Raw genomic sequence first — 26,308 nt, forward strand, 5'->3', positions numbered from 1 at the left:
GAGCCAAGGCTTTTACTTGCAGTTTTGAACACAGCTTATTTGAAGGCTCGAGTGCCCAGGCCAACAGCAGCTTGGCATGCTGAACACAAGGCAGAGGTCACTGCCTTGCACAGAGAGGTGAAGGGCACAGGAGGCATTTCAGATGCACCTTTGTACAGGGCAGGTGCTGAACTTGAATTAACTTTAGTTTTCCACCCATCAGTTTTGGTGGCTGCTGCACCACGGTGTGTTTGGAGATCATGAGACACTCTTGCCATGTAAAGTGAACACTTCATTCTAAATACACATTGAGTCAAACTCAGATCAGCTGGAGGTGATCAAATGATCTGCAGTGTATGAATATACATGTGGTTAAAGTTCATTTGCTTCTAACTGGACGTCTGCAGGATTATCTCTCTGTGTTCCCAGAATATTTGCTATATTCTCCTTACAAGCCTTTGCTGGTGGAAAACAATTAATATGGTAATTTGCCACCCAGGCACTGCAAAAATGGCTTTTCTAGGAACTGAGCCTAATACTTAGAATAAAAAACTGAGTGTGTGAGAGACAGACAGACAGGGGAAAAAAAAAAAAGAATAACAAGTGCTGAGCACTGCTGAAAGCCTTTTTCTTCCTCATAAAAAGCATCCAGCTGAGGCTGGGCACTTCTCCTTGTCTGCTTTTCTAGGTCAGCCTGTTGTGTGAGACCTGGGAGGCAGATGGTGGAGTTTAGGTCCTTGGACAACACGGATTGACTTCCTTGATGCAGTTGTTCAGCCAGAGGTTACGTGTGCCAAGCACAACCTCCCTCCATCCCTTCAAAACACACCGTGGTGTAGTGTCAGCTGCTGGAAGACCAAAGATACCTTAAAAATAAGCTTCATAAGAGAAAACATCCATGGGATTTTCCCTCCCTCTGCTCTGCTGCCACATTTGGATGCCAAGGAGAGCTCTGACCGGATCAGAAACGTTAGCACTGGCTAAGGGACGGATTGGGACTAAATATGTATTTTCAGCAGTCAAATTGAAGCCAAATGTGCTCCAACTGTTAGGCTGTTACTTCTTTTTCCTTCCTACACCACTAGAAAAGGATTCTGTGCTGACAAAAGGCTTGACCCTGTGCGTTTACAGGAGGCAGGGGAAAGGCAGCAACACGCTGAGTGAGTTACACTCCACTGTGTAACAACTACCTGTTGGCCAAGATGAAAAATAAACCCACGATACTCAGCCTCAACTTGGCAATTACTGCAAGTCAGTGTGTGTCTTGGGTGCTTGGCAGGTAAGGTCATCATCAGGTTAAACCTTGTTATGGTTCAAGAAGAATCAGTCAGAGCTAAGACACTGGAAGCCTCCGCTACACGGAGGAGAGCCAGCGCTACTCGCTGTAGCACACAAGGGGAAGCTGCTATTTTTGAAGGAAAAGCCAAGGTTGCATCCTTGCTTTTCACTGGTTGTACTTACAGATGCCTTGGAGAACCCACTTGGGCTTGTTTTGCCACCAGACCCCGAAGAAGTAAACAGGGATCCCACTGAAGATGATGGCAAAGCCGATCGCACACTCCTTCGGCGTCATCCAGAAGGAGACAGCAATGAGAAACAAGCAGGCCAGGATGAAGAAAATGGGCAGGCAGATGTTCACCTAAACAAGGACCCAAGGAACAGCTTAGAAGTTTTATCAGGGGCCAGGGTACACGTCCCAGTGATGGTTATCTTGCTGTACAACCCAAGGAGGGAAGGAGTTCATGTTCCACCACGGACCTCCGTGTGGACAGTGCTCCTGTCTGAACAAGGGGATCATGACCTTGCTCTGCCATGGAGAAGGTATGGATTTAGGCAGCACTGCTCATCAGTCCTGGAGAAAACAGATGTAGGCCAACAACTAACACAATCTTCAAACCAAAAAGCAGGGAGATGGGGCTCTTACCAAGAGCCAGGCACCTTTCTCAGCATCCTTTTTTTCAACTCCCAATTCCATCCCTGAATGATTCCTCATAAAAAGCCCCTGCACCAACAGCATCAAATTCAGCAGCAGCTACATTGCTCTGAGCAGGGTGTCCACTCAAAAAAACACCCAAAAAACACACAAACCTCCAAAAAAAAAAAAAAGCCAAAAAAAAAAGCACAGAGAGCACCCTGCAAAGAGTTACTTTGGGAACCAGGTCTGTGAGCTTGTTTCTCTCTGGCTGCCTACTGCCTGGCAGAGACCTGGCTGTGCTGGGGGTGAGTGAGAAACATGCCTTTCAGGAAGGCAGACATGCTTGTAGCTGACATGATCTTGGCCTCCTCCCAGATGGGCCACGGTCCTGCCAAGCTGGCCAAGGACAAAGAGAAAAAACCCCCAAAAAAAAAAAAAAAAAAAAGCCAAAAAAGCAAAGGGAGCACCCTGCAAAGAGTTACTTTGGGAACCAGGTCTGTGAGCTTGTTTCTCTCTGGCTGCCTACTGCCTGGCAGAGACCTGGCTGTGCTGGGGGTGAGTGAGAAACATGCCTTTCAGGAAGGCAGACATGCTTGTAGCTGACATGATCTTGGCCTCCTCCCAGATGGGCCACGGTCCTGCCAAGCTGGCCAAGGACAAAGAGAACAAAGTTCTCAGCTCTGCAGGCGTGGGTTTGTCTGCTTTATTAAAAAATTATTTCCAGTGAATTCCACGATGGTACAGAGTGTTTCACTGAGAGCCACAGCCTCTGGTTTGTCCTGGGGAACATCTTAATGAGAGCTTCCCACTGGGCTACCCCACCAGAACAGCCCTGAACTCTGACACCCAGAGCCTCCCTCACTCTGATGGCCCATGGCCACTGCAGCTCTTCATCCTCCTACACTGACCTGCATCCAGCAGATTTCTATGCAGCAGGGACATCTGTGTTAACACGAGCTGCAAGGTTTGGAAAAGGCTCTGGGAAGACCTTACTGTGGCCTTTCAGTACCTGAAGGGGGTCTGCAAGAAAGCTGGGGAGGTGCTTTGGCTTGGAGAGATAGGATGAGGAGTAATGGCTTCAAACTGCAAGAGGGGAGATTTAGATCAGGAATTAGGAAGTTCTTCACTATGAGACACTGCCCCAGGTTGCCCAGGGAAGCTGTAGGTGCTCCATCCCTGGAGGTCTTCAAGACCAGGTTGGATGGGGCTTTGAGCAACCTGGTGTAGTGGTAGGTGCCCCTGCCCAGGGCAGGAGAGTTGGAACAAGGTGATCTTTAGGGTCCCTTCCAATCCAAACATTTCCATGATTCTATGACTCCTCTGCACACTTGCAATCCCATCCCTCTGCCATAGAGGACAACAGCCAGACTTGCTGGGCCCCCCCTGGTGCCAAGAAGGGACTTGGGGAGAACCCACCATGGAACTCCCCCACTGTTCTCACCTTGATAGGCCTCTCCAGCTCTGGCTTCTTGTAACGCAGCCACATCATCCCAATGATGGCCAGAGCCACACACAGCCAGTTGAAGAAGCTGAAGAAGTTGATGACTGAGAAAATGTTGTTGGAGAAGGCATAGAGCAGGGTCATGACACACTGCATCCAGGGAGAAAACAACAAGGCCATTATTAGCAAAGGGAGCAGGCGAAACCACATCTGTTACAACACTCAATACAGGTATTTGGGAAGAACTGTCTGTCAGGAAAAGGATCATGTTGATTATTTTTTACTTATTGAAGCTATTTTTAAGTGGTGCTGAGACCAATTTCAAACCAGAAAGGGGAACATGAGGACATGATGAGAAGGAAAAGGGTCCATCTATCCTCTCCTGCAGGTGCAGGCAGGAATGGCTGTGTCTGTGTCCAAGCAGCCCCCCTCCAACCCCACTCTGCTGGGATCCTACCCCTGACCTGTTTCTCAACAGCAGGCTGATGCTCATCACCACAGACCCAGGTCCTTACCGTAAAGACGAGGGATGGCACAGGAGTGAGCAGCCTGGGGTGGATCATGGACAGGATGGAGGGCAGGTGTCCTTCTCGGGATCCCACAAAGAACAGCCTGAGGTGGGGGGAGACACAGCAGTTACCACCTCTGCAACCTTCAGCCCTGGGCTGAAGCACAAAACAAGTGGGGACAGCCCAAGCTCAGCCTGGACAGTGCTGAGGCAGCAAGACTGGAAGGCCCAGGCTCCACACAGGTTGTCCACCTTGGTGGTGGTGTCTTGCCCAATGCCAGCTGTGTCCTTTTGCTGAACCAGGCACTGGTTCAGGAGTGGGGCCCTCCAGGATCAGACCCCAGCAAGGTCTTTCTACACAGGAGAAAGTCCTCATCTCAGAAGAAAGGCTGGAAATGGACACAGGATGCAAGGGAAGATGGATTTATATCCTCCTTTTTGGGGAGAGCAATTCAGTGACTTTCCTAAGAGAACCCGTGAGATAGGTGTCAAAGCTGGAACCATCTCAGTCCCCATCCTGCCCTGTCCCTTCTCCTTTCTGAAGAGATTCACAGACCTGATGCTTCATAAAAGTTTCTGCTTTTCATTAAAGCCACTTTCTTAGGCAACATCACTGAGCCCCAAGCCTGTGTCTGTGTTCTAATGACTTCGACAGGACTTTGCCAGAGGAACAGAAGACTAAGACCACTGAAAACGTTTCCTTTAAGCACTATATGGTCTTAAAGTCTCACTTTTTTTTTCCTCCACATTCCACACATGGCCTCAAGACCCTCTACTTTGTGTCTACCCACAGCCACTCTTTGGAGGACAACTCCAAAGAGGCATTAGGCACAACTTGTAAACAAAACCCACAAAATTGAGCAAGAAACCTACCGGGAAGAAGTGAAGAGAGATCCATTAACAGATCCAAAGCACGACAAGCCAACAAAGACAGGTATGATCCAGGACATGACTCCAAGGTGATAGTTCCCAAAATCCTAAATGGAAGGGGCAACAAGAAAGATATTTCACACCCAGCATGCCCAAAACTACTCACAGCCTCCTGCGAAGGCTTAATATTTGTAGAAAACTCAACAAATGAAATGGCTTAGGGCTGAAGCTGTTACAGAGTCTTCCACATTGCCATAGGACAAGAGGAAATGGCCTCAAGTTGTGCCAGGGGAGGTTTAGGGTGGACATGAGGAAAAATCTGTTCACAGAAATGCTTGTCAAAGCATGGCCCAGGCTGCCCAGGGCAGTGGTGGAGTCCCCACCCCTGGAGGGGTTTCCAAGCCGTGGAGATGTGGTGCTGAGGGACATGGGGCAGTGGGGACCTGGCAGTGCTGGGGGAATGGTTGGACTCAATGTTATTACAAGTTTTTTTTCCAACCAGAACATTCTGATGATTTGCTGCTCCTCCTTCCTGATAAAAACACATTGAATTGCAAAAAAAATCAGCAGCGAGCTCTTACTGCAGAGTGAGGACACAACATCTATCAGAACAGCTACCCAAAAGTTCAAGACCAAACAGGAACTGTGAGGAGATTCAGACATGCAACTCTTGCCAGCTGCTGAGTAAGGACCTGGGGCACAGCCCCTCGGACAGACCATGACCTGGAGTTGTGGCTTTCTATCACAAACTGGCCCCGTGCTGCTTTCACTGCAGTTTTAAACCAACATCATTATATTGATTTCAAGACTTGTAAAGACACAGAACTAGAGCACTGTGGCACAGGCTGACATCTCCAGTAGCTCAGCTCTGCATAGGTGCAGGCTGGAGCCAGGACTCCGTACTAAGCCAAAGGATGGAGCATTCTGTGGCCCAGATCAACTTATCCTGGACTGGGAGGTTCCCTTTGGATCAATCCTGGTCACACTCTGCAAGGTGATACCACGCTGCTCATTTCATAAGCCATCAGGGTTTCTGACTGCAGTGGCATTTTAATTAATAGAAGTATTACTTTCCTCCCTTAATTAAAACAAGGAAGATATATAGAGAGAACAATCTAGTTCAGTAGCGACAGAATGACCTTTTCCCCTAAATATCATGCTCTGGTAACTGATGAGAAGTCACAAAGCCAGCAGCAACCTTGCATATTTACAAATCAAGAGCAGCACTGACTGACTGCCCACCCTGTTGCCTGTGAGTAACCCCACTTGGTATCACGCTGTTCCTCCCTGCTCCCGTTACAGCTGCTCTTTATCTCCTGCCCAACATCATTTTTTTTTTGAAAGCAGCCATGATCAGCCTGGAACAAACTAGGAGATGTACACAAAGATTTGAAGTCTGACTTAACCAGCCCCAGAAAACAGATGAATCACATCAGAAATGCCCCTGTCTTACCACGGCCACGGCTTCGGACGTCAGCACCGGCTCCGTCAAGAGCGGCGAGAAGTAAGCCAAGATTGTCAGCACATAAACCAAAGTGACTACAGGTAGGGAGATGATGATAGCCAGAGGCAGGTTTCTAGAAAGAAAAGATAAATTATAAGGGAGTGCTGCAGTTCAGAGCAGAGCTGTTGATGGCAGGGATGGGTGGCTCGTGCTGCAGCCCTTCTGCGCTCCCCTCAAGTTGGCCTGAACCATTCTGCTCTTCCTTGGCTCTTCAGCATGTCCATTTTCCCAGGCACACGCTGCTCCTCTAGGAAAGAAGATGCCCACTGGGGAAACAGCCTGGAGGCTGACTGATGTAGAGTGAAGGATTATGGCAGAAGGGGCTTTTTGCACGGAGAGGCTCTTGGCAAGCAGTAATCCAAGGTCACTGCAAAGGCAGCTCATTAAAAATAACCCCCACGTCGCTTGCTAGCCAGTGCCATGAGCACATCTATTCCCTCCTGGGCAAAGGAGAAGCATTCGTGCTGCTGGGTTTCTAGGGGGAGATGGCAAGATCAGGGATTTAGTGGGCAGTTTTAGGCTCTAACTCTGTGCAGCTGGCCTGATGAAACTCAAAGAAAATGAGCTCAGACACAGTGTGAGTGGGTCTGTGAAGACCAGTACAGATTTGCCTTTCCCAATAGTCTGACTTCATTTGCAAATGGAAACTGAAAAAGGAAACCCAGCTTGATGCCATGTCTAATTGGTCTAGTGGAGCTCAAAGCCACAGGAGGAGAGAGTCAAATACCATGACTGCATTCAAAAGACACAGAAATAATTGCAAACTGCAAAAACCTTTTTGTAGCTGTGTTTGTCAAGGAAAGGGCATATCAAATGCTCTGCTTCCCAGCAAGCACTAATCACTGCCAGGGCCAGCCAGGAAGGGCTTCTTGCACAAATGACCCTGCAGCTCCCATCCACAGTGCCTTACAGGCACCTTCCCTGTGAGCACAAATGTTTTGTCAGGGATATCCTGCTTTGGTGTGGCCCATCCTCACCTCACCAGGTCCCCTGCATAACCCTGAAAGGCACCAGCAGTGCAGAAAGTGGCTATTGCTCAACAAAACAGGAAGAGCAGATGACAAACATATGCACAAATACTCTTGTGGGAGTTTAAAGAAGACAGTAATAAAGCCATGAGTGCTTCTTCCTCACCTATAATTCAGAGAGGTGCCATGCCAAGGAAGCAGGACTTTCCAACACTGATAATATTGGCTGTACAGGAAAGCAGTGTAAGCAACAACCCTTCTCACAGAGATTATTATTCCTCTTCCCCCGTTCAGGGAGGAACAATGCCATTAATTTATCTTGGTTTCTATTTTCCCAGAAAAAGACCTTGGCTTCTGGGCTGATTAGCAACCCCTGGTACACACATGCATGAGAAAGGGGCTTCCTGAGAAAAACAGGTTTTTCTCCCAAAGAAATACCACAGGACACATGCCTACCTGTAGGGATTTATCATCTCTTCTGTAACAAAATTCAAGTAATTCCTGTAATTTAAAAAGAACAGTGGTTAATTCTCATTAGCCCACGGAATAAACAAAGCCCCTCATCTCACTCATCTGCAGGGGACTTTCAGGAGGGATGGGTGTAGGTGAAGAGCTGGACCCAGGAGCCACCCCTCCATGCAATAAGGATGGCTGCAACTGCCCTGTTTTCACAGCAAATTGAGCAGGCTTCTTGTGCTCCCAAGTGCTCAAAGGGTCTGCTGAATAAGCCCTCCAGGAGCTTCAGTTTGGTGCTCAAAGTAATCTCCTGGCATATGGCACATCTTTCATCTGCTGGTTAAATCCACCCTCCTGCTTCCTCTTAGCACACCTAGGAGCTGCACCAGCAGCTGGTGTGTCATCACCCATTGCTTGCTGCCTGTTCTAAACCCCTCCTGATCATCTGCACTGTTCTGTGCTTCTGTGTCCTGGCTGGAAACAGAGCGTGAAGTATGACTGTTAACAACGTCACTGGGCAAACCCAAAACATCTGCTTCATTGCCCTCATTACAAGGAAAGATGGAAAGTCCAGGACAAACACATCTGGGGAGAAGAGGGATGGACTACAGTATTTAGCACTGAAAAAAGACAGAGGGCTGCAGCTTACCATCCTCCATAGGCAAAGAGACCGCTGTACAAGGCTAACACGATGTTCCCCACGTCAGTTTTTGTGCCTTTGAAGGAGTGCTCAGGAGCCAGGTTTGCCACATCACCTGCAGGGAACAAACCCAAGAAAGTATGGATCATTTGTGAGCCCCCCAAGGGTCTTTGTGGGGGCTGAATCAGAGAAACCTGGAGGCAGAAGGTGCCTCTTAGGATACTTAATTATCACACTGATGCATTTTGGGTTATGCTAGAAAACATGTGCACTCATGGGCTGGCTCCTCCAGTTTTACAGTGCTACATCAGCCACAGCAATGCACCAAATAATCAGCCCCAAATACACTTCTCTCCAGCAACTGTTCCTTGCAGAATGCTCAGATGTTCTCACACAGCAACGTGCTATCACCGAGGTGATCTCCCCGATACCACCCTGCAAAGGAAACGTTCTGGGGACCTTCCTGCTGGAAGATGCTATGCAAACAGATATTGTCACATTGTCCTCTCATCTGAAAGCTGCTTTCACTTGATAAAACCCCAGGATTTCCTCCACTTCACCAGCCCCCCAATAAAGCAGAAACCCAGGATTTCCTCTAGTCTCACCAGCCACCTGACCAAGCAGGGGGTTGTGGCAATCCCTTTGATTGGGGGAAGTCAGGTTCTTTGGGGCTGGAACACCAGAAGTTAACTTCTTTAAGGCTTGAATATCAAAAGTTCCTGTTATGTATCTGCTTTTGAAATAAAAAGCCATAAATAGATGGCTCAACTGTAGCTTGAGCAAGAACTCTCCTGGAGCAGCCAAGGGTTTATTTATTTTGCTTTCAAACGCTCTGCAGTTGTTTTGTTCCCTGCCTTTTGAAGTGGAGCCTGGGTGCAGACCTGGGCTGGTGAAGCCAGGCTGCCCTCCTTGGACCCAGAGCTCCCCTGGGGGAGAGGCAGGATTGGGCCAGGCACGTTTGCACCCAGGGAGCCCCAGGCCCATGTGATTCCTCTTAGGGCACAGATCTTCATTAATCGCCCCAGCAGCTCCATCACATGGGAGTCAGCAGGGCCCAGAGCTTAACCCTTCCTCTCTTAGCACACGGTACCCAGGATGAGCATCTGGGGAGAGGAAAGGGTGCCAATGCACCAGGCATGATTCCTCTGATGGAATAAAACCCTTTCCCACCCCTATGCCACCCAAAGGCACTTTTGCAGGGGCTGGGTAACAAATATGGAGGCACATGCCTTTTAACAGCCCCCACTCATCCTTTTCGTGGACCTTTCCCCATGGCACTGTCAGCCTGCTGGTGCTTCTTTTATTCATGGGGCTTTGCAAGAGACTGCTCCAAGTCTGGCCAGTGCCACAGAGCTGCCCTGGGCACAAGGGAGAGCTACATCTTGTCTGACACCCTCTCTACCTGACCCTCCAGCTCTGTTCCCATCCTGGGCATTGATCTTCACTTCTTTTCTCTCTCTCCTGCTTCTGCAGAGTCCTAACCAGCTATTCCCTACCAAAGGAATCCAACTCTCACAGGAATACACAGAAAACCAGCTCCCCTCTGCCTTCTTCCCTGCTCAGTTACTATCCCATTTTCAAGGCAATGGCTCCAGGTGTGAGCTGCAAGAGTCCAGACCCCAGCAGCAGCTCATGCACTGGGATATCAGGTCACAGAGACACCAGTTTTCCAAGGCTCTCCTTGTCCTGATCCCACTGCAGACTGCAGTTCTCCCCTGCTGTTGCCTTGTCCCACTCCTCCCACCAGCTCCTTGCACTAGGAAGGTCTCTGGATCCACCTTGAGATAAACACAACCAGCCTAAAGCCCCTTCAGCCAGTCAATCTCCTTCACAAAATGCACCAATCGTTTCTAAAAAGTGAGGTTAGAAAACATACATCAGAGTGTAGCATGAAAGCCAGGAAATGCAAAGAGACTGCAACAATGCTGGGAGTTTAACCTTAATTCCTGGCTTATAGGTTCAGACATACAATCTTAACTGAGCATTAATGCCCTGGCCTGGCTGTGAACAAAAAGGCTGAGCAGGAGGTGGGTGTGCACGGTATCACATTCTGCTGGATCCCTCGGGCTCAGCTTTCCCCAGTTTATGTTCTGCCCCTCCTAAATAATTACCAGTCTAGTTCTTTCCAGGTCTATTGTTATGGGAATAAGATACAGTTTTTGTTAACAGCGACTGTAATTAGCTACTGGAACAGCTCACGGGTGGACTAGGGGAGCAGGAGAGCTCTCCAGGTGTTTCAAGCACTCCTTGGGATGTCTCTTTTCAGAGTTCTGCTCGTGGTCTGCTAAGAGCCCAGCTCACACCAGCATGGAGGGATCACCTCCTTTACCACATTGGGAGGATGCTCTGATCCTGGAGCAGCCAGGGCACAGGCAGCACCATGCTGCAGGCCCACAGGCTCCAGGCTCCTGTCAGGAGCTGTGGACAGCCAGGTCTCCCCTGAGCCTCCTTTGCTCCAGGCTCAGCACCCCCAGCTCCCTCAGCTGCTCCTCCCCACACTTGGCCTCTAGACCCTTCCCCAGCAGCTTCATTGCCCTTCTCTGGCCACACTCCAGCCCCTCAAGGTCCTTCTTAGAATGCGGGGACCAAGAAGGATGCCACAGACATGCCAAAATTCAGGATGTGCCACCCACTTGGGAACCACAGGCATCTTCACCCTCTGGGCAAGGAGGGATCCAAGCCCTATTTGATGGCTTTCTGGGCTGTGCAGGCACTTCAGCTGTGTGTCAGGACTGCTGCCCTCCAGGAGGTGTGAGTAAAAAGAGGGAAAAGCAGCAGGATGGCTACGGGAGCAGCACTGGAGCAAAGAAATTAAAGCAGAGTTAGCATTCCCTGACACTGTGGGTGGGCAACAGTAGTGGATGGGTGGGACAGAACTACTGACATGCCTCTTCCACCCACCCACCCAAGCACACATCTAAGGTGTGACTCTGAAGCACAGAAATGCAGCTACTGGCAAAGGAGTGGCAAGTCAGCGTGGAGGCAGCCAGGAGAGGAGCCCAGGTAGGAAGGAGGGGGCTTTCTGTTCCTTTGAGGAGCTGACACCCCGTTGCCCTCTCCATGCCTCACCCAGCAAGAGCTGTAACTTTGCAAAGTCTTGCTAAACTTCACCTCTCTATGCTCCCATGGCAAAATGGATTTAGCAACACATAGAACAGGATTAAATAACCAGAGGAGCTGAGGTCTCTCTCTTCCCACTCCAAGGGGACAAGCTCGTATTCTCAGGTGTCCACATTTTGCTACAGCTTTTGACTAGAGAGAAGGAAGAAATTGTTGCTGCTGAGGGTGGTGAGCCCCTGGCCCAGGCTGCCCGGAGAGGTGGTCGCTGCCCCATCCCTGGAACCATTCCAGGTGAGGTTGGCCGGGGCTCTGAGCAACCTGCTCTAGTTGGGGATGTCCCTGCTCCCTGCAGGGGGGTTGGATGAGATGACCTTGCAGGGTCCCTTCCCACCCAAAACACTCCGTGACTCTAGGAGTCTATGAAAGTGCCCAGGAAGCAGCACGTGTGCCCCCCTGTTCTTACACTTAGGCACTGAGCCTGTCTGTTGTCCCCAGAGGGAGACTGGGGCTACTGGGTAGCTGGTCCAGCATGGTCACTCTTACCTCCTTGCTCCAACACAAGGGCTGACCAGGACCTGCTGTTCAAAAGGGAGCCGTGAACCTCAGCTCCACACCCCGCACCTTTCAAACCTCGACGTGCAACTCGAGTCTCCAGACTTTGGAGGCTTGAGCTGCAGCCCTCGGACATGATCCAGGGCTACAGATGTGCCAGGGAGGCTGCCAAGCAGTGCCTCGATGGCTGCCACGGGGTGAGGGCATCCCGGGCAGGGCCGTGCTCTGCCCACACTCCTGGCTCTGCCTCCTGCCCAGCCCACGCTCTCGAGGCACCCCGGCGATCTGAAACCTGGTTTGAACTGGCTGTTCCACTGCACTCTGCTCTACAATTAACCAAATTAAGGTAACAAGCTCTGACATAAACCCCATTTGCTGATCTTGCCAGCTGCCAAGACTCTGGTTATTGTGCCAGCAAGCGATGGGTCACCTGGGGCCTTGCTGCAGGAGGGACCTATTTCGGGTCCCTGCGCTGCGTGTTCAGACCCTTCCTTTGAAAATGATCATTTGCTCTCCAGTCGTGTCCGTTCCAGTCTTAATAGCACAGCAATCTTCTCTTGCAGAAAGCATTTAATGGTAATTAAATATTTTTAACTTGCCTAAACAGCGAGGAGAGGGAACATAGCCATCTAGAGAGCTCAGCAAGAGGGGGCGGCCCTCAGAGCGTCTCGCTCGTGGAGGAAACTGAGCCAGGGAGAAATGTGTTGCATATATGAAAAAACCCCAAAGGAGAAGATCCACTCAGCTGTTGAGCCATTTCCTGAGAAAAGCAGTGAGAATTTAATCGACTGAGTCAGAAAAACAAGACATCATGAAGCAGGCAGAGAGCAGGGCTAGGAGAGCATCTCCCCAGCAGCTCGTGGCACCCCGGGCACACGTGGTGGCCACAAAGCCTCTGTGCTCCTCTCAGATTGCTGCCACTCCAGCATTAGGCAGCTTTGAACAGCAGCTGCTAAACTGGCGTCTCGTAGCAGATGAGTTATGGGTCTGGAAGAGAGCACTGGAGCCTCACAAGAGCAGAGGGAACACCCAAAGAGGAGCCAGAGCTCCTGGGTTACATCCCAGTCCTAGCACTGGCTGTGGACAGGCTATGACACTTTCCCTCTTTTCAACTACTTCCTTCTGGCTGATGGGAAAGTTCCTCTCCTCCCAGTGCTGGGAAGCTCCATCAGTGGTGTTTACGAGGAGCTATTTTTTGATGCACGGCATGCAAAACACTGTGCCTGGTCCAGGAGCCAGAAAGCACAGAGGCAATGCAGAGACCTGGGTCAACAGGGTCCCTTTGATCCTTAGCACAGCATGGGAAGGTGTTTCCTAAATGCTCCCTTGTCTGTTCCTGCCTGGGCAGAGCCACAGCAAAGTGCAAACTACCCAGTGGGTTTCCAGCCACATCCATAAGCTTGTTTTCAGTTTCTCAGATCTGCACGACAGGTTCAGTCCACATCCATAGGAACTGTAGAATCATAGACTCATTTAGCTTGGAAAAGACCTTTAAGTTCATCAAGTCCAACCTCTAACTTAATTCTACCAAGCCCACTGCTGCACCATGTCCCTCAGCACCACATCTCCATGAATTTCAAACATCTAGGGATGGTGATTTAGCCACTTCCCAGGGCAGCATGTTCCAGTGCTTGATAACCCTTTCAATGAAGAAATTTTTCCTGACATCCAACCTAACCCTCCCCTTGTAATCAGGAATGACAAAAAAGGATGAACCCCCTCATCAGGATCTGGAGGAGCTAACCAGAGACAACCAGACTGACACGTAGGAGAGCTGAGAACATTCTGAGAGGGCAGGTCCTCCTGCCTGTCACCCACACCTCTAGCACCACAGCCAAGACCATTCATTTCAGCCCAGCATTTGAAGGCTGTGGGAAAGGATCAATATCAAATGCCAGCAGAAGCACATGGTACACACACAGAACTATGGATGGAGTTCACACACCACTGGCACAAACAACTGCTTCTGCTGCAACCAAAGACTTCAGGGAGACAGAGAAGGTCCAGACAGAGAGGCAAAGAAGCAAATACCAAAGTATTAGCTGCTCTCTAGTTAAATATGTCAGCGTTGCTGGGATAGCTGTGCTTGGAAAAACAAGAAGCTAACAGAGCCTCTCATGTCAGCTGCTTTAAAACCCATTCAGCCCACTGCAGTGGTGAGCAGGGTCCCCTGTGGCAGGTTTGAGATGTGCTCCTCAGCTTCCACTGCAAGCATCGGGCAGTTCATTCGGGACTCTGACAATGAACAATGTGCTACAATCCACAACTCCTTGGATAAAGCAGCTTTTCAGATGTCAAGGAACACTTCCACCCCAAAGAGTGAAGGCAGCCAGGAGCCTCCATAAACAAAGGGTTCACATCATCATTCAAGGCCAAGCTTCCAGAGTGTGCATGCAGAGCCACTCCAACCCACACTGATCAGAAGCAGCACAGGTCACTCACTGATTACTTCTGGGTTGTTGGGTTTTTGTTTGTTTTGGTTTTTTTTTTCTTGTTGTTCTTAATAAATGCATTTTATTTCTTTTTTGACAGGCAACTTTGCACTTGTGAAATGCAGAAGCCCCAGCAGGCTGAACTCTATCCTTGAATCTCTTAATTGCCAAACATTTTCTGGGCAGAGAGGGCAAGAAAAAAATTGTCTGAGCAGAAACAAAGCGCTGCTCATTCCAAGCCAGAGGGTTTAGCTGCATAGCACACTAACCTGCCATGCCCACCTGGCCTCAGCATTTGCATCCACTGTTGGCTGGAAAAGAAATCAAAGATTAGAGAGCAAGAGGCCCATAAAACATAGTTGTGTTGGATCAACCCTCCGGCGTTAAGACGCCGGATTAATCTCCAGCATGTGGTTGATGTGATTTAGAGGTGCAGGATGCTGGCAGCTTTCCCATCTTCCTCGTTCAGGTGCTCCTTCAGTACAGCCTTCCACTCTCCACATGCTCTGTGAATGAGAGGGTGAGTAAGGGAAGCACAACAGCTTTCCTTCAAGGCTGACGGCTGGAAAATCATGTTCTAGTGGCATTGCTGAATGCCAGGGTAACAAGAAACAGCATGGGCAGCTGCAGGGCACACTTTTCTTGCATTCTTGTGTGCACAAGTCTCAGCCCCAACTTGCAGGGACACACTCAAAGCTTGAGGGACGTCTACTTTCCACAGGCGTTGCTTCTTCTCTTGCCAAAGAGGATCTACAGTGAGAGTTAGTCACAGGCTGGCTGGGTGAACACCTATCTGGTTTGACTTTGGGCTCCAAACTCAGCTCAGACACCTACAACTCCACCATCAGTTGATTCTCATGGCCCAGGTTGTGTCCTAGAGCAGTATCCTGGGTGAGCTGGTCCCTCTGGGCACAGACACCAGCACAGCAGCTACACTGCTGCATACAGCACAGTGTGCCCAAAGGCACTGCTGCACCTCCCCTCAGTCAGCCAAAAAGCAGGTCACAACTGATGTGGCAGGAAATAACTTAAAAACAAAAAAAACCCAAAAACAAAAAAGTCAAACTCCTAAACATCAACCTGCTGCTGAGGTTCACCCTTAGGTTCATCATACAGAAACAAGAGATGAGACCAGGTCCAAGGAAAACTTGTGGCAGATTTATTTAGCTATGCCAAGTGCTTGTTCCTCTCTGGATGGCCAAGCATGATTAAACATAGATACAAACCCACGAGAATTCAGTCACTAAGAGAAAACAAGAGTGGTCATTGTCCATGTGCCATTGTGCTTTGAGACCTGATGGAGCCTGAGATCTTAATTACCAGCCATGAAATCAAGTTTTCCTGCTATGTCAGCAGGACCCCTCCAGAGCAGCCCTGCCCTCGCCACGCTTACAGCTGTATCCTTGCCACCCCTTGCTCTCACTCCAGATCTGGCCCAAGGGGCTTCTTTTGGGACATTCAACTGACATTCACTGGCAGCAGAGAAGATCTGGGAAGAAAGGAAGAGTGACTAAACTTTCCCTCCCTCAGGTCTTTCTTAATCACAGGATTTTTCAGAAAAAGAAGGCAAAGAAAGACGTTTGGGCAGGGAACTAGCAAAATAACCCTCACAGAGAAAGGCAGAGACCAAATGGGTGTTTTCTAGCAAAAGACAAAAGGATTTGGGAAATGAAAGCAGTACCCAGATGTGTGCACACACACACAGGGCTGAGATGTTGCCTCGCACCTGGAGCACTGAGCTGGTATTTTTAGGAGGCTTCACAGACATGCTAAGTACACGTTGATGACTAAAGGTTTGAATCTTCATGTTGGCACTTTCAGAAACTCTGCTGTGTCGAGTTCAGAACTTGCCAGCCACAACCACACCCCTAAATACCTTTTTACAAAGAGCAAATGATATTGGGGTGAAGGGAGTCGGTGCTGGCTGATACTGTACACATCGATTTAAGGTAAAAAATACAAGATTAAACCCAAAATTCTCTAGTCTAAGTTCTCCATGGCAAATGTCTGGAGTTAAATCTGCCTCCTTTGTCCTTAGTTCACCCCATGCTTGTTCAGCAGATGCCACCCTGATGGTCTGTGACAAGCCCACTGAAGGGAGTTAGAGAGAATAATGCTGCTGCCACCAAACAGGCACCCCAGGCACCACAGACAAGGAATTTAAGATCAGAAATCAGGCATTAAGAGGAAAAAGGGATAATAAATTCAATAACAATAATCCAATAAAACGAGTGTTAAATTCTATTCCCCCAAGTCCCAAATGCCCAGTTTTTTTTCTTAGGCAGAGCTGCTGGTGAGGAAGGGCTGAAGCCCAGCACTGCAGCACCCACCTCATTGCTCAAGCTGCCCAAGGGCAGATAATGTTTAAGAAACCCTTGAATTTCTTCTTATGCAAAAAGCTTGAGTGTGCCCTTAAAGATTAGCACTTTTTTTTGACTATTTCATGCCCAGGTTAGTTTTTAAGGTGCTGTGAGGTGCAGGGTGATGGGGTATGAAGAGCACAGCTGCAGACCTAACCATAGACCTGGTGTCATATCCAGTGCAGAAAACATCCCTTAAACTTCCACAGCCACTCTCCAAAAATCATCTGCACGCTCTAATCCCGGGCACCCCACTCACCAGGTCAAGAGTACAGCCAAAAAACACCTAGGAAGCCACTTTGTGAGAGCAGGAAAAACAGCAGAACCAAAAAAATAAGCCTGGTTTTTATAAAACTGGAGTGAAAATATCCTGATCTAAGTGCTACAGACTGGTGGGCTGTATAGTTGGGGGTCCATATATAAGGTTTTCCACACTAATATACTAAGTCCAGGACACTGAACTTTTACAGCAACACAACTCTAGCCCCACAAAAGGCTTTTGAAAGTGTAACTTTTATATTTGCAAAATAATTACATCCCAAGTGGGCCAGCTCTACCGACTCAAACTTTCAAGAAGTTGAAAGGCTAAGTAGGAAACCAACTTCTACCCTCCTTTTGAAGTCCCATGAAAGGAGTGATGTAAAACAGCTGTCCACAGAAAGATCACAAGGAAACGTTATTTTCTGTGTGGTAATATTGCCACATATTTCTTTGTTTTGAGATGCTGCTGCATTTCTGAAAATAATGAAACTATCCAACGAAAGGATAAAAAGGAGAAAAAAAAAAAAGGCCAAGGCAGGAGTGCTCAGGCACTATCTGGAGTGTCATGGGAACACCAAACCCCACCACTGCTGGAACTGCAGCCCCAGCCAAACCAGCTCAGTGTGGATTTCACCTCAGTAATAGCTGCCAGCCTGGGACTGAATTTACTGAGCTTGTAGTGCTGAGAGTCCTCTTTGTCCAAAGGGCGTTGGATGGGGTATAAAAGAGAAGGGCACTCAGGGGAGTGGTAAAGGCATGGCACTGTGGTTATGTATGGGACCCAGGATCACTCACCCACTCAGAGGTTAAACAGGCTTTTGGAAAGAAGTCACCCATTTCAAAGCATCAGCACTTGAAAAGACAGGGTCTGTCCTCTTTCTGCTGGAGAAGATCCAGCAGCTCTGTGCTACCAAGGCACAGCACGGCCCCAGCTGCACCAGCTCTGTCCCCCTGTCCAAGGCAGGTTTGAGTTGCTTACACCATTCCCCAGAGGTGTTTATTAACCTGCTCATGTAAATCTCCACTCAGAGAGCCTCCCTGGACAGTCTGCTTGAGCTCTGCATTACAGTTAAAGGTGTTTTTCTGATAACCCAAATTTCCCTTGCCTCACAACTTGCACTGCTCAGCCCAGTGAAGAACAATGCAGCACTTGCTCTTTTTCAGTATGCTTTAAGTGATGCTAATATACTTTCGCTTTCCTTGAAGAAAAAAAAAGATAAAAGGCAGTTTCTTGACATATCCCTGCCACATAAAAACATCAAGTTACCTGCCATGATTTAAAGAAAAGTTGAGAAAGTTGCAAAGTAGGTGGAAGCTAAGGAAGGGCACATGAAAGGAGCTTGAGCATTCTTAAGGACTTACCAGAGAGCTTGCAGGTTCCATAAGGAGATTAATACAATCCATGTTAGAGCACAGACAGAATCCCAGGCAGTGTGTTGTAAAAATAGGAACTCACAAGAACAAGCAGTAGCATGTCACTTAGGACATGGTGTAAACCTGGGCTTTGTGAGGAGCATCTTCCCTAGATCCCAAGGTTCCCACTCTGCACAAGTTTGTTTTACACTGAGTGTTGTGTGCTCAGACATTAAGAAAAGGTCTTTGCCTTCAGATGTTACCATCTAACTAACTACTTGTTACCTTTCCCCTGTCTGAAGCTGATGGGTGGTTTAGTAGGAAACTAAATGTCACATGAAACAAGCAAGACACACACAACTCACAGTTGTACCTCTCCAGACCTACCTAAACCTTGAAACTGTACTAGGCTTTATAGGAGGTAAAATACCTTCTGAGGATGGGTTTTTTGGTCCACAAGACTGAAATCTCTTATGGGTTACAATACAAGTCAATAGAAATACCTGAGGAAATATGGCAGAAAGTGATTCACCCTTGACAAAAGAACAGTACAGAGGGAGGAAGAAGCAAATTAACATTATTACTTGCAAGGAAAAAACAATTCTAAAGAACTTTCATAGTTAAAATGTTAAAGAATTAGCAGATATTTATGTTTATTTATCCTTTTCCTTCTAAGAAAAAAAAAAAATGCTCAGCAAAGCAGCCCTGGGAGTTATGAAGAGGAAGGATGTATATTTTGTGATAAGCCTCAAACAATGTTCCTGTTGAGTATAGGCACTGAGCTGGAAGAAAATAAAATCTCTGATAAAGCAAGAAATTCTGCAAAGACAGCACTGGCTCCCATAGCTGAGACAGGAATTAAAAAGACCAATGTGCATGAGCTCACACACACACACACAATTCCCAGGACTGAGACAGGACTATAGACTTTTATCCACATTTAACAAGCAGGACCTGTACAGTTCCCTAAGAAAAGTTTATTTTCATTTTTAAAAAAAAAGCACACAGTCAAGTTTATCTATGTAGATTAGTTAGTCAGATGGGTTTGGAACAAAATATTTTCCTCAGTTTGAAAAGATTTTAAGTGTGCATGAAGAAAACAAGCAAAATCACCATCAAATCTGCTTTATCTTTCCTTTATCTTCTTTTTTGCATGCTAGTGGACAGAAGTGGGTGCTAGTGTCAGCTGAGAGCCCCAATATCACCCATACTCATGTGGTTTCTGCATCCTCACCTGAGCCAGAACTCCTTGTGTGACCTCATGGACTGCACCAAGCTGAAGCAGGACGAAGGGAAATGCACTGGGGCATTTGGTGAAAGAATGAAAATTACTGGGGGTTGGTTTGCACATGCAGATACTTCTCTACTCACAAAGGGTCATGACCAGCCACCAGTTACAGAAAAGACTTCCAAGAGCCATAGCACCAAAATTTTCACTCTCTCTAGACTTGACAGCTCTGCAACCTCAAAAGGAGAGGCCACATGGGGACTGAATTAAATGGAAGAGTCCTTGGGTAGGTTCCAAGCAAGAGACCTTGCTGGGTTCCAGTAGGATGAAATCAAGCATAGCTTCAAAGTCAATACAAAAATCTCACTACTAAAATGCACAAAAGTGCTCAGCCCTTTGCAAAACATAAGCTGGAAATATCACCCAAGCATGCAAGAGAAAAAAAAAGAGATGTTTGTAAAGCACTTCTGCTACCTCTCAAATGCTTGGGTGAAGACTCCTGGGCTCTACCCCTAATTCCCAGATTCTGCTCTAACTGTACACCACCTTCAAAAGCAAAAGGAAACATACTCACCCTTTGCAAGCTGCACGAAGCCAAGAATGATGATCAGAGCCAGTGCCAGCAGTTTGGCTGCAGCAAAGGCATCCTGAACACGAGTAGCAGCCTTCACACTGTAACAGTTCACCGCCGTGAGGAGCACTAAGGGAAAAGGACAAGAAGAGACCCATCAGTTCCCAGCAACATGCTCAAAATCACATCCCTAAGCACCATATCTACATGACTTTTAAACACATCCAGGTGTTTTGTGTCATGGATATGCTCCTCAGGACTAGGAACTGCTCTGCTCCACTGCAAAGCACACTTCTGAGGGCATACAAATAAAAGTGGTTATTGCAACCCTTAGCAGCAAAGTGCTTGGCCACCAGCCCTCTTAAGTCAATCCAACTTCATGCTGCTGTTGTGTGAAAACATCACAGAAGTGGCAGGACAAGCTTCCAGAGGTGACATATGGTTATTTGTCTAACAATAGCACCTAAAAGGCTGTGGAGGCCACACCACACTGCCCACAACACAAACACCAGGGAAGAGAGGGCCCTGTCCTGACCTGTTCAGCAGCCTGTGAGACAAACAATGCCAGCAGGTCAGTGGCACAGATGGGCAGAGGAGCTGGACCTCAGGAAACCCTCCTCCTCTGCTTGACCTGCCCAACCAGCCGTGCAAGGGAGGGTTGTGCAGGCTTTTGGAGGCACCAGGGCCACACAAAGCAGGGATTGGACCCAGCATGGAGCAGGCTGGCAGTATGGCTTAGATCTGCTGAGGCTGCTCTTGTACCTGATCACGCTGCCTCCCCACACAGCAGTTTGCTTCCTGAGAAGCTCCTGCCACCTACAAGTTGCTCGGTGATTAATGCAACTAATGGAGCTTAATTTCCTACCATTTTTCACTCTGTTTGCCCATCACTCTCCTCTGTATCACCTTCTGCCACTACTCAGTGTGGCACTCCTACCAGATGAGGGACAGCATGAACTGGGGCTTCTCTAAAGCCCTGAAGCTGTTGACTGGCCAAGTTTCACTTGCTTTACAGAAAATAATGGTTAAAACCTTCACTGCTCTTCCAAATCACTTGCTATTTTCATGCCTTGCTCAATCCCTGCTCCCTAGAGCCTGGTGCTTGTTATAGAGATGAGCAAATGTCATGCAGAGAATGCCAGTGTCCCATGGGCTGGATGTCCTCCCCTCCCCGTCTCCCTTGCACAGAGCCACCCCTCACTGCCTCCACACCAGCTTGTCACCAGCCCCTGGAGCCAACTGGTCACCAAGCAGCATGGGGAGGAGCAGATCTCAAGCTTTCCTCTTGAGCTGGAGGCTTTTCCTCACAGAACCCTTTCCAGGCTGGCCTCTGCCCTCATGACAAAAGCTCTTTCCCACCTCTTACAGCTCATTTTCACAGGACCCCACTCCCTCAACCAGAGGCAAAAAGCTGTTCCCCAAAATATTCACCTCAGATGTAATCACCCTGAGGTTATGGGCTTTATCTGCACTCACAGTTCAAAGCCCAGAGTATCTAATGTAGATATTTCAGCCTTAACTGAGCCCCCAAGAGATACAAGAGGAATCAGCAGCACCTTCATCAGGTCACCAATCTCTTCAGGAGATTGCAGGTGGAGACTCTGGCTGCAAGCCTGTCCCCATGGGCTGCAAGCCTGTCCCCATGGGGCTGAGCTGCATGCAGTGCTTCAGAACAGGGCAGGGAAGGTGATGGATAAAGGTGGGAGGCAGAAATACCAGTAGCCAGATGAGTTGTTACTGCCCAGTGCCTCAAGACCCTCGACATAAGGCGAGCACCACAGGATTGGCAGCGTCTGCCTTGGCTCTCCAGCTCATGGCAAGGCAAGGGCCCAACCAGCTGCAAACTGAGAAATAAAACCATGGGAGGAAAAAGGAGTATTTAAGGATTTAAAAGGATCTTGTTGGCTCACTGATACCCTGCATCCTGCCCTGCAACAGGGCAGGAGAGCAACTGCACTGGGAGAGTTCAGGGAATCGCAGGCAGAGCCCACAGCAGAGCTGGGAATAGCCTTCCTGGAACAGAGGGGCATGGACAGGCTCAGCTGTACCCACAGGCTGGCTCCAGAGAGCTTGGTGTGCAGGGACCACACTATCTGGGTCTGACAGCAGTCACCAGGCTTCACCTTCTCACCCGAGTGCCCAGGACACTTCCCAGTGACTGAGCCCATGAAGGGACAGGAGCTGCATCACTCCAGCCCCAGCACAACAGCAACATGCTGGGAGGATGTAAGTGTCCATATATTGCTCAGCCAGTCCCAGTGCAGCAGAAGGCACATCCCAGAACATGATGCCTGATTTCAGAACCCTTGGCTCCTCCCCCCGCCACCACCAAACCCTCAGGATCTAATGTCACCAGAACACAAGAGCATTTAAAGTTTGAGGAAATGAAAGAACTGGAAGTCTCCACAAAATTAAAGCATGTGATCCTACAAGAATGGAAGCGAGAAGTAAATAAGGAATTTCAGATTCACTCTCTTTTTTTGTATCATGCCTTCCAATTCTCTTTGGCACTTTGGGGGTATCTGGGCGTTTGGAGTGGGTGAGAGAGAAATGACCCAGAGCTGTTTTCACTGGGAAGGACACCCACAGGCCCCCACACAGGTCACAGGACAGCACGAGCTGGGCTTTGGCTGACCTGCTTCGGCACGCGGCCAAAAGCCAGCAGCGAGGAGCCGTGCTGACAGACCTGCCACACCACCTCCCCCAGAACCTCACCCCCTGTCCCAGCAGCCCTCCACCCTGTGCTGTTCAGGGCAGATATGGTGCATGTGGCTGGAAAGACACGGTGTGCCCAGGCTTGGAAGCTTTTCAGCATCAAGCAGGAGAGCAGGGCTATACTATCGGCAGCTCGCAGGGTCCCGGCTCTGGCCCCTCGCAGCCAGACTGGGATGTATCTGCCCCCAGCCAGCACGCCGAAAGGACACTGCCCAGACACACAGGGGAGGAGAAAACACAGGTTAGAGAGCTCAGCTGGCAGTACCTCTGGGCTGTGGGGGGAAAGAAGAAAACAGAGTGAAGTATCACTAAGCACAGGTCCTGATTCACCCAGGGAAAGCACCTCGTGAGAACCCCGGCGGGGAGGCCAGCGAGGGACCCGAGGAGCCAGGATTCACTGCCACCAGCCATTATGCTAAAAATAGAACTCTCCCTGTTTACAGAGGGATATTTAAAGGATGAGCTAACGCATCTAAAAGCACACTTTTCCCCTTAGTGAAGGCAGCCCTTCGAGGTGTGACAGTGACATTCCCTTCCCCATTTAGGCATTCTGTTTCTTTGACAATAGCTGCTTCAGCCTCCACATTAAATACTGACTTTCTCGGGGCTGTTTCTCATGTTCTGGTTCTGTACAGAGTCTGCTGGACTGACCGTGGGTCCACACAGTGGTGGACATAAAAGGCAAAAGCTTTCTACACTGTCCAAAACTGAAAAGCAATGGAAGCACCTGTATTCAGCCCTTAAAAACATATCAGTGCCAGGTAAATAGGCTCTGTAAAAATAAGAAAATGCTGAACAGGGTTTGAGAGCTTCTTCCACACCAGTCGTGACTAGGAGCCCTTTGAGTCACGATCTCTCTCCTTAGATTTTCCCACCATATAATATTTGTCTTTCCTAAAGGAGTGTGGAGTTACTACACTCAAATGCTTCTACATGGGAACGACTAAAATAAAAACACCAAGAAAAAACCAGCCCTGTCTCACCCACCAGAAAGAATCCTACAGATGCTGAGACAGAAAGACAGACCAAGTATTTTTTTTTCAGTAAAACTCCAAGACAAATTCCAGTGGCTGCTCAACTCCCAGGAGAGCTGAGGACTAGGGTTTCTTAAAGCAGAAGGCTTTATCCCTTTGATCCGAGATGCTCCCCTGCCAAACAGGGGCTGTGGGACTCCTCCTGGCACCGCTCCCTTCACCTCGGATGAACTGCTCCACATCAACAGCGGGGGAAAGCTGCACAGCCACAGCTTCCCTATAAATCAGGGCAATGATACAACGCTGGGAAAGATGGGACTGCACTGCCCTAATTTCTGCAGTACCCTCCCAAAGGCTGCAGCCACTGGCTGCTGTCAGAAGCCAGCTATGCAGCGAGGCAGATCTTTAGGGTGACCCATCAGGGCCATTTTTGGGAATCAGTCTAGGAATAAAGGATTTCAGCACAACCTGGCATGACCCAATCTGTCTGATTCAGCAACCCCTCTCCAAAGGCTTTACATTAATTGGGATAATAGGAGCTAGAAAGCTGCAGTGATTGCAGAGGTAAGAGGGAGCACTTTTATTTACTTATTACTTCTGGCAGAAGTAGGGAAGAACATGCTCACAAGATGCTCTCTTCTGGTGACTGCTCCAGTCTAGCTGAAGGTGTGCTTCATTTCAAAGTACTCAAGCCACAGGGGAAGGCAGAGGCTTTCAAAGAGAAGTTTAGCTTCCTAAAGGCAACATTGGGTCCAGGTTCAATTATTTACTCTGTCCTAGTAGTCCCAGCTGGCTTCAGGCATGTCACAGAACCTGCTCCACTGGCACTCACCTGCAGAACCAGGTAATTTCCCCATTACTGATAGGGACCTAGAATAAACTAATACAACACAGGACTCAGAATCTTGTCCCTGTCAGCAATTCACATTTTATGGACATGCTCCTTTGAACTTGTATTCCAAGATCCCTCCCAGTCATGATTTTTAGATAACAAGAGGAATAAATTCCTACAAAGCAGAAAGGGATCATGAAAATCCCCACATAGAACAAGTCCACGACAAATGTACTATATGGAACAACAGCTCCTGCATCTACAAAGGAAAGGCAGGATACAGTAAAGCTGCCCTGTGGGCATGTGGTTCTGCCCAAAGCAAACAGTTTGTGACTGCAGCCCTCATACAGGTAAACCAGGGCTTGGCATTTATGATGCAACAGTCTTGGCAGCTATCCTACAGAAAAAGGCAGGGCTGCCACCTTCCCAGGGTAATGGAACACGGCCATGGATTGGAGATGGAGCAAAGACACTGCTCATGGAGGCTTCACCTGGAAAAGCAAGCAAACAAACAAGCAGCCAACATGCAGCTCTGTGCACCCGTCCTCATTCACAGGGGAAAAAAGGATCCAGCACCATATGGAACTTGCCAATGGGGTGACAGGAGTTTGCTCAACTCAAGATCTTCAGCAGCTTTCCAGTGAAACATTTCTGAAATGAGTATAGGAATTCTTGAGGTAGCAGCACAGCTGCATTCACACTGTGTTTGATGTTACATACCTTGGGAGCCTTGCACAATGTCACTTTTGTCCTTTATTTCACCTCCTATAGGTTTCCCTGGTCCTGACCATAATGCTTCCTATAAAATTCGGTATACAGCTCTGTACCAAGCATAAATGTGTGTGAGTAGCTTGCTTTGAAGAAGTAAACCCAATTAACTTGATTTACCCTTGGATTCCAACTCATGGTAGTACAGGGTAAGAATGCAAATGCACAGTAGGATAGAGAACTTGTGAAATGAAAGGGGAAGAATGAAGGGAACTCCTCCACCCCAGCTTCCCTGACAGGAAAACAGGGACTGCAACGCTGGCCACACACAGAGGATAAACCATGCAATGATTCCTCTTTCTAACTCACACACTTCCAAAGCACTTAGCCTTTGCAATTTTACGACCATGCTCCATTTACCATCTGCCACTGGATGATGTTTTCTCTCCACAGTTACTTCCAGAACAGTTCTCGGCTCCTTTCCATTTCCCATCCTACAGCAAGGGCTGCTCCTTTCACTCTTTTTAAAGCACAGAGGATGGACAAGCAATTTTCTCTTCTACCAAAGAGGGTGCAAGCAGGTTTCACAGAGACACAAGACAAGCTGAGCCCATAGCCACCAAGAAGCAAAGCACAGGGATGAAGGCAGCACGTGGTACAGACACAAAATGGTTCACATCCTTTAAAGAGAATTACTGCCTAAGGTCACCAGAGGGTAGACACATTGGAAATAAAGAGTACAAACAAGGAATTAGGCTGTACTGCATCAACAGCAGTGTGGGCAGGTTTAGGGAGAGGAGTCTCCTGAGGAGGTCTCCTGCAGTGCTGGGGCAGCTCTGGAGTCCTCAGCACAGCAGAGCCAGGGACCTGCTGGAGCGGGGCCAGAGGAGCCCCAGCAATGCCCCTAGGGGGGAACCCCTCTGCTGGGAGCCCAGCAGGAGAGAGGTGGGCAGGGGCAGGCCCAGAGGAGAAGGCTCCCGC

The 26,308-nt window shown here is 48.6% G+C and overlaps 1 protein-coding gene across 1 annotated transcript in view; it reads right to left on the minus strand.

Moving 5' to 3' along the window:
- SLC7A5 (solute carrier family 7 (amino acid transporter light chain, L system), member 5) overlaps positions 1–26,308 on the minus strand; it is a 35,080-nt gene that overhangs the window by 634 nt on the left and 8,138 nt on the right. Inside the window, exons 2-9 of the mRNA XM_008938317.1 lie at positions 20,102–20,227; positions 8,291–8,396; positions 7,642–7,686; positions 6,167–6,290; positions 4,717–4,820; positions 3,851–3,947; positions 3,336–3,485; positions 1,441–1,618 (exon numbers count right to left, since the gene is read on the minus strand). Of these exons, the coding sequence (XP_008936565.1) occupies positions 1,441–1,618; positions 3,336–3,485; positions 3,851–3,947; positions 4,717–4,820; positions 6,167–6,290; positions 7,642–7,686; positions 8,291–8,396; positions 20,102–20,227 (930 nt within the window). The remainder of the gene's footprint in view (positions 1–1,440; positions 1,619–3,335; positions 3,486–3,850; positions 3,948–4,716; positions 4,821–6,166; positions 6,291–7,641; positions 7,687–8,290; positions 8,397–20,101; positions 20,228–26,308) is intronic.

This window comes from Merops nubicus, unplaced genomic scaffold (assembly GCF_000691845.1).
Source record: "Merops nubicus isolate BGI_N331 unplaced genomic scaffold, ASM69184v1 scaffold11654, whole genome shotgun sequence".
Taxonomy (NCBI): domain Eukaryota; kingdom Metazoa; phylum Chordata; class Aves; order Coraciiformes; family Meropidae; genus Merops; species Merops nubicus.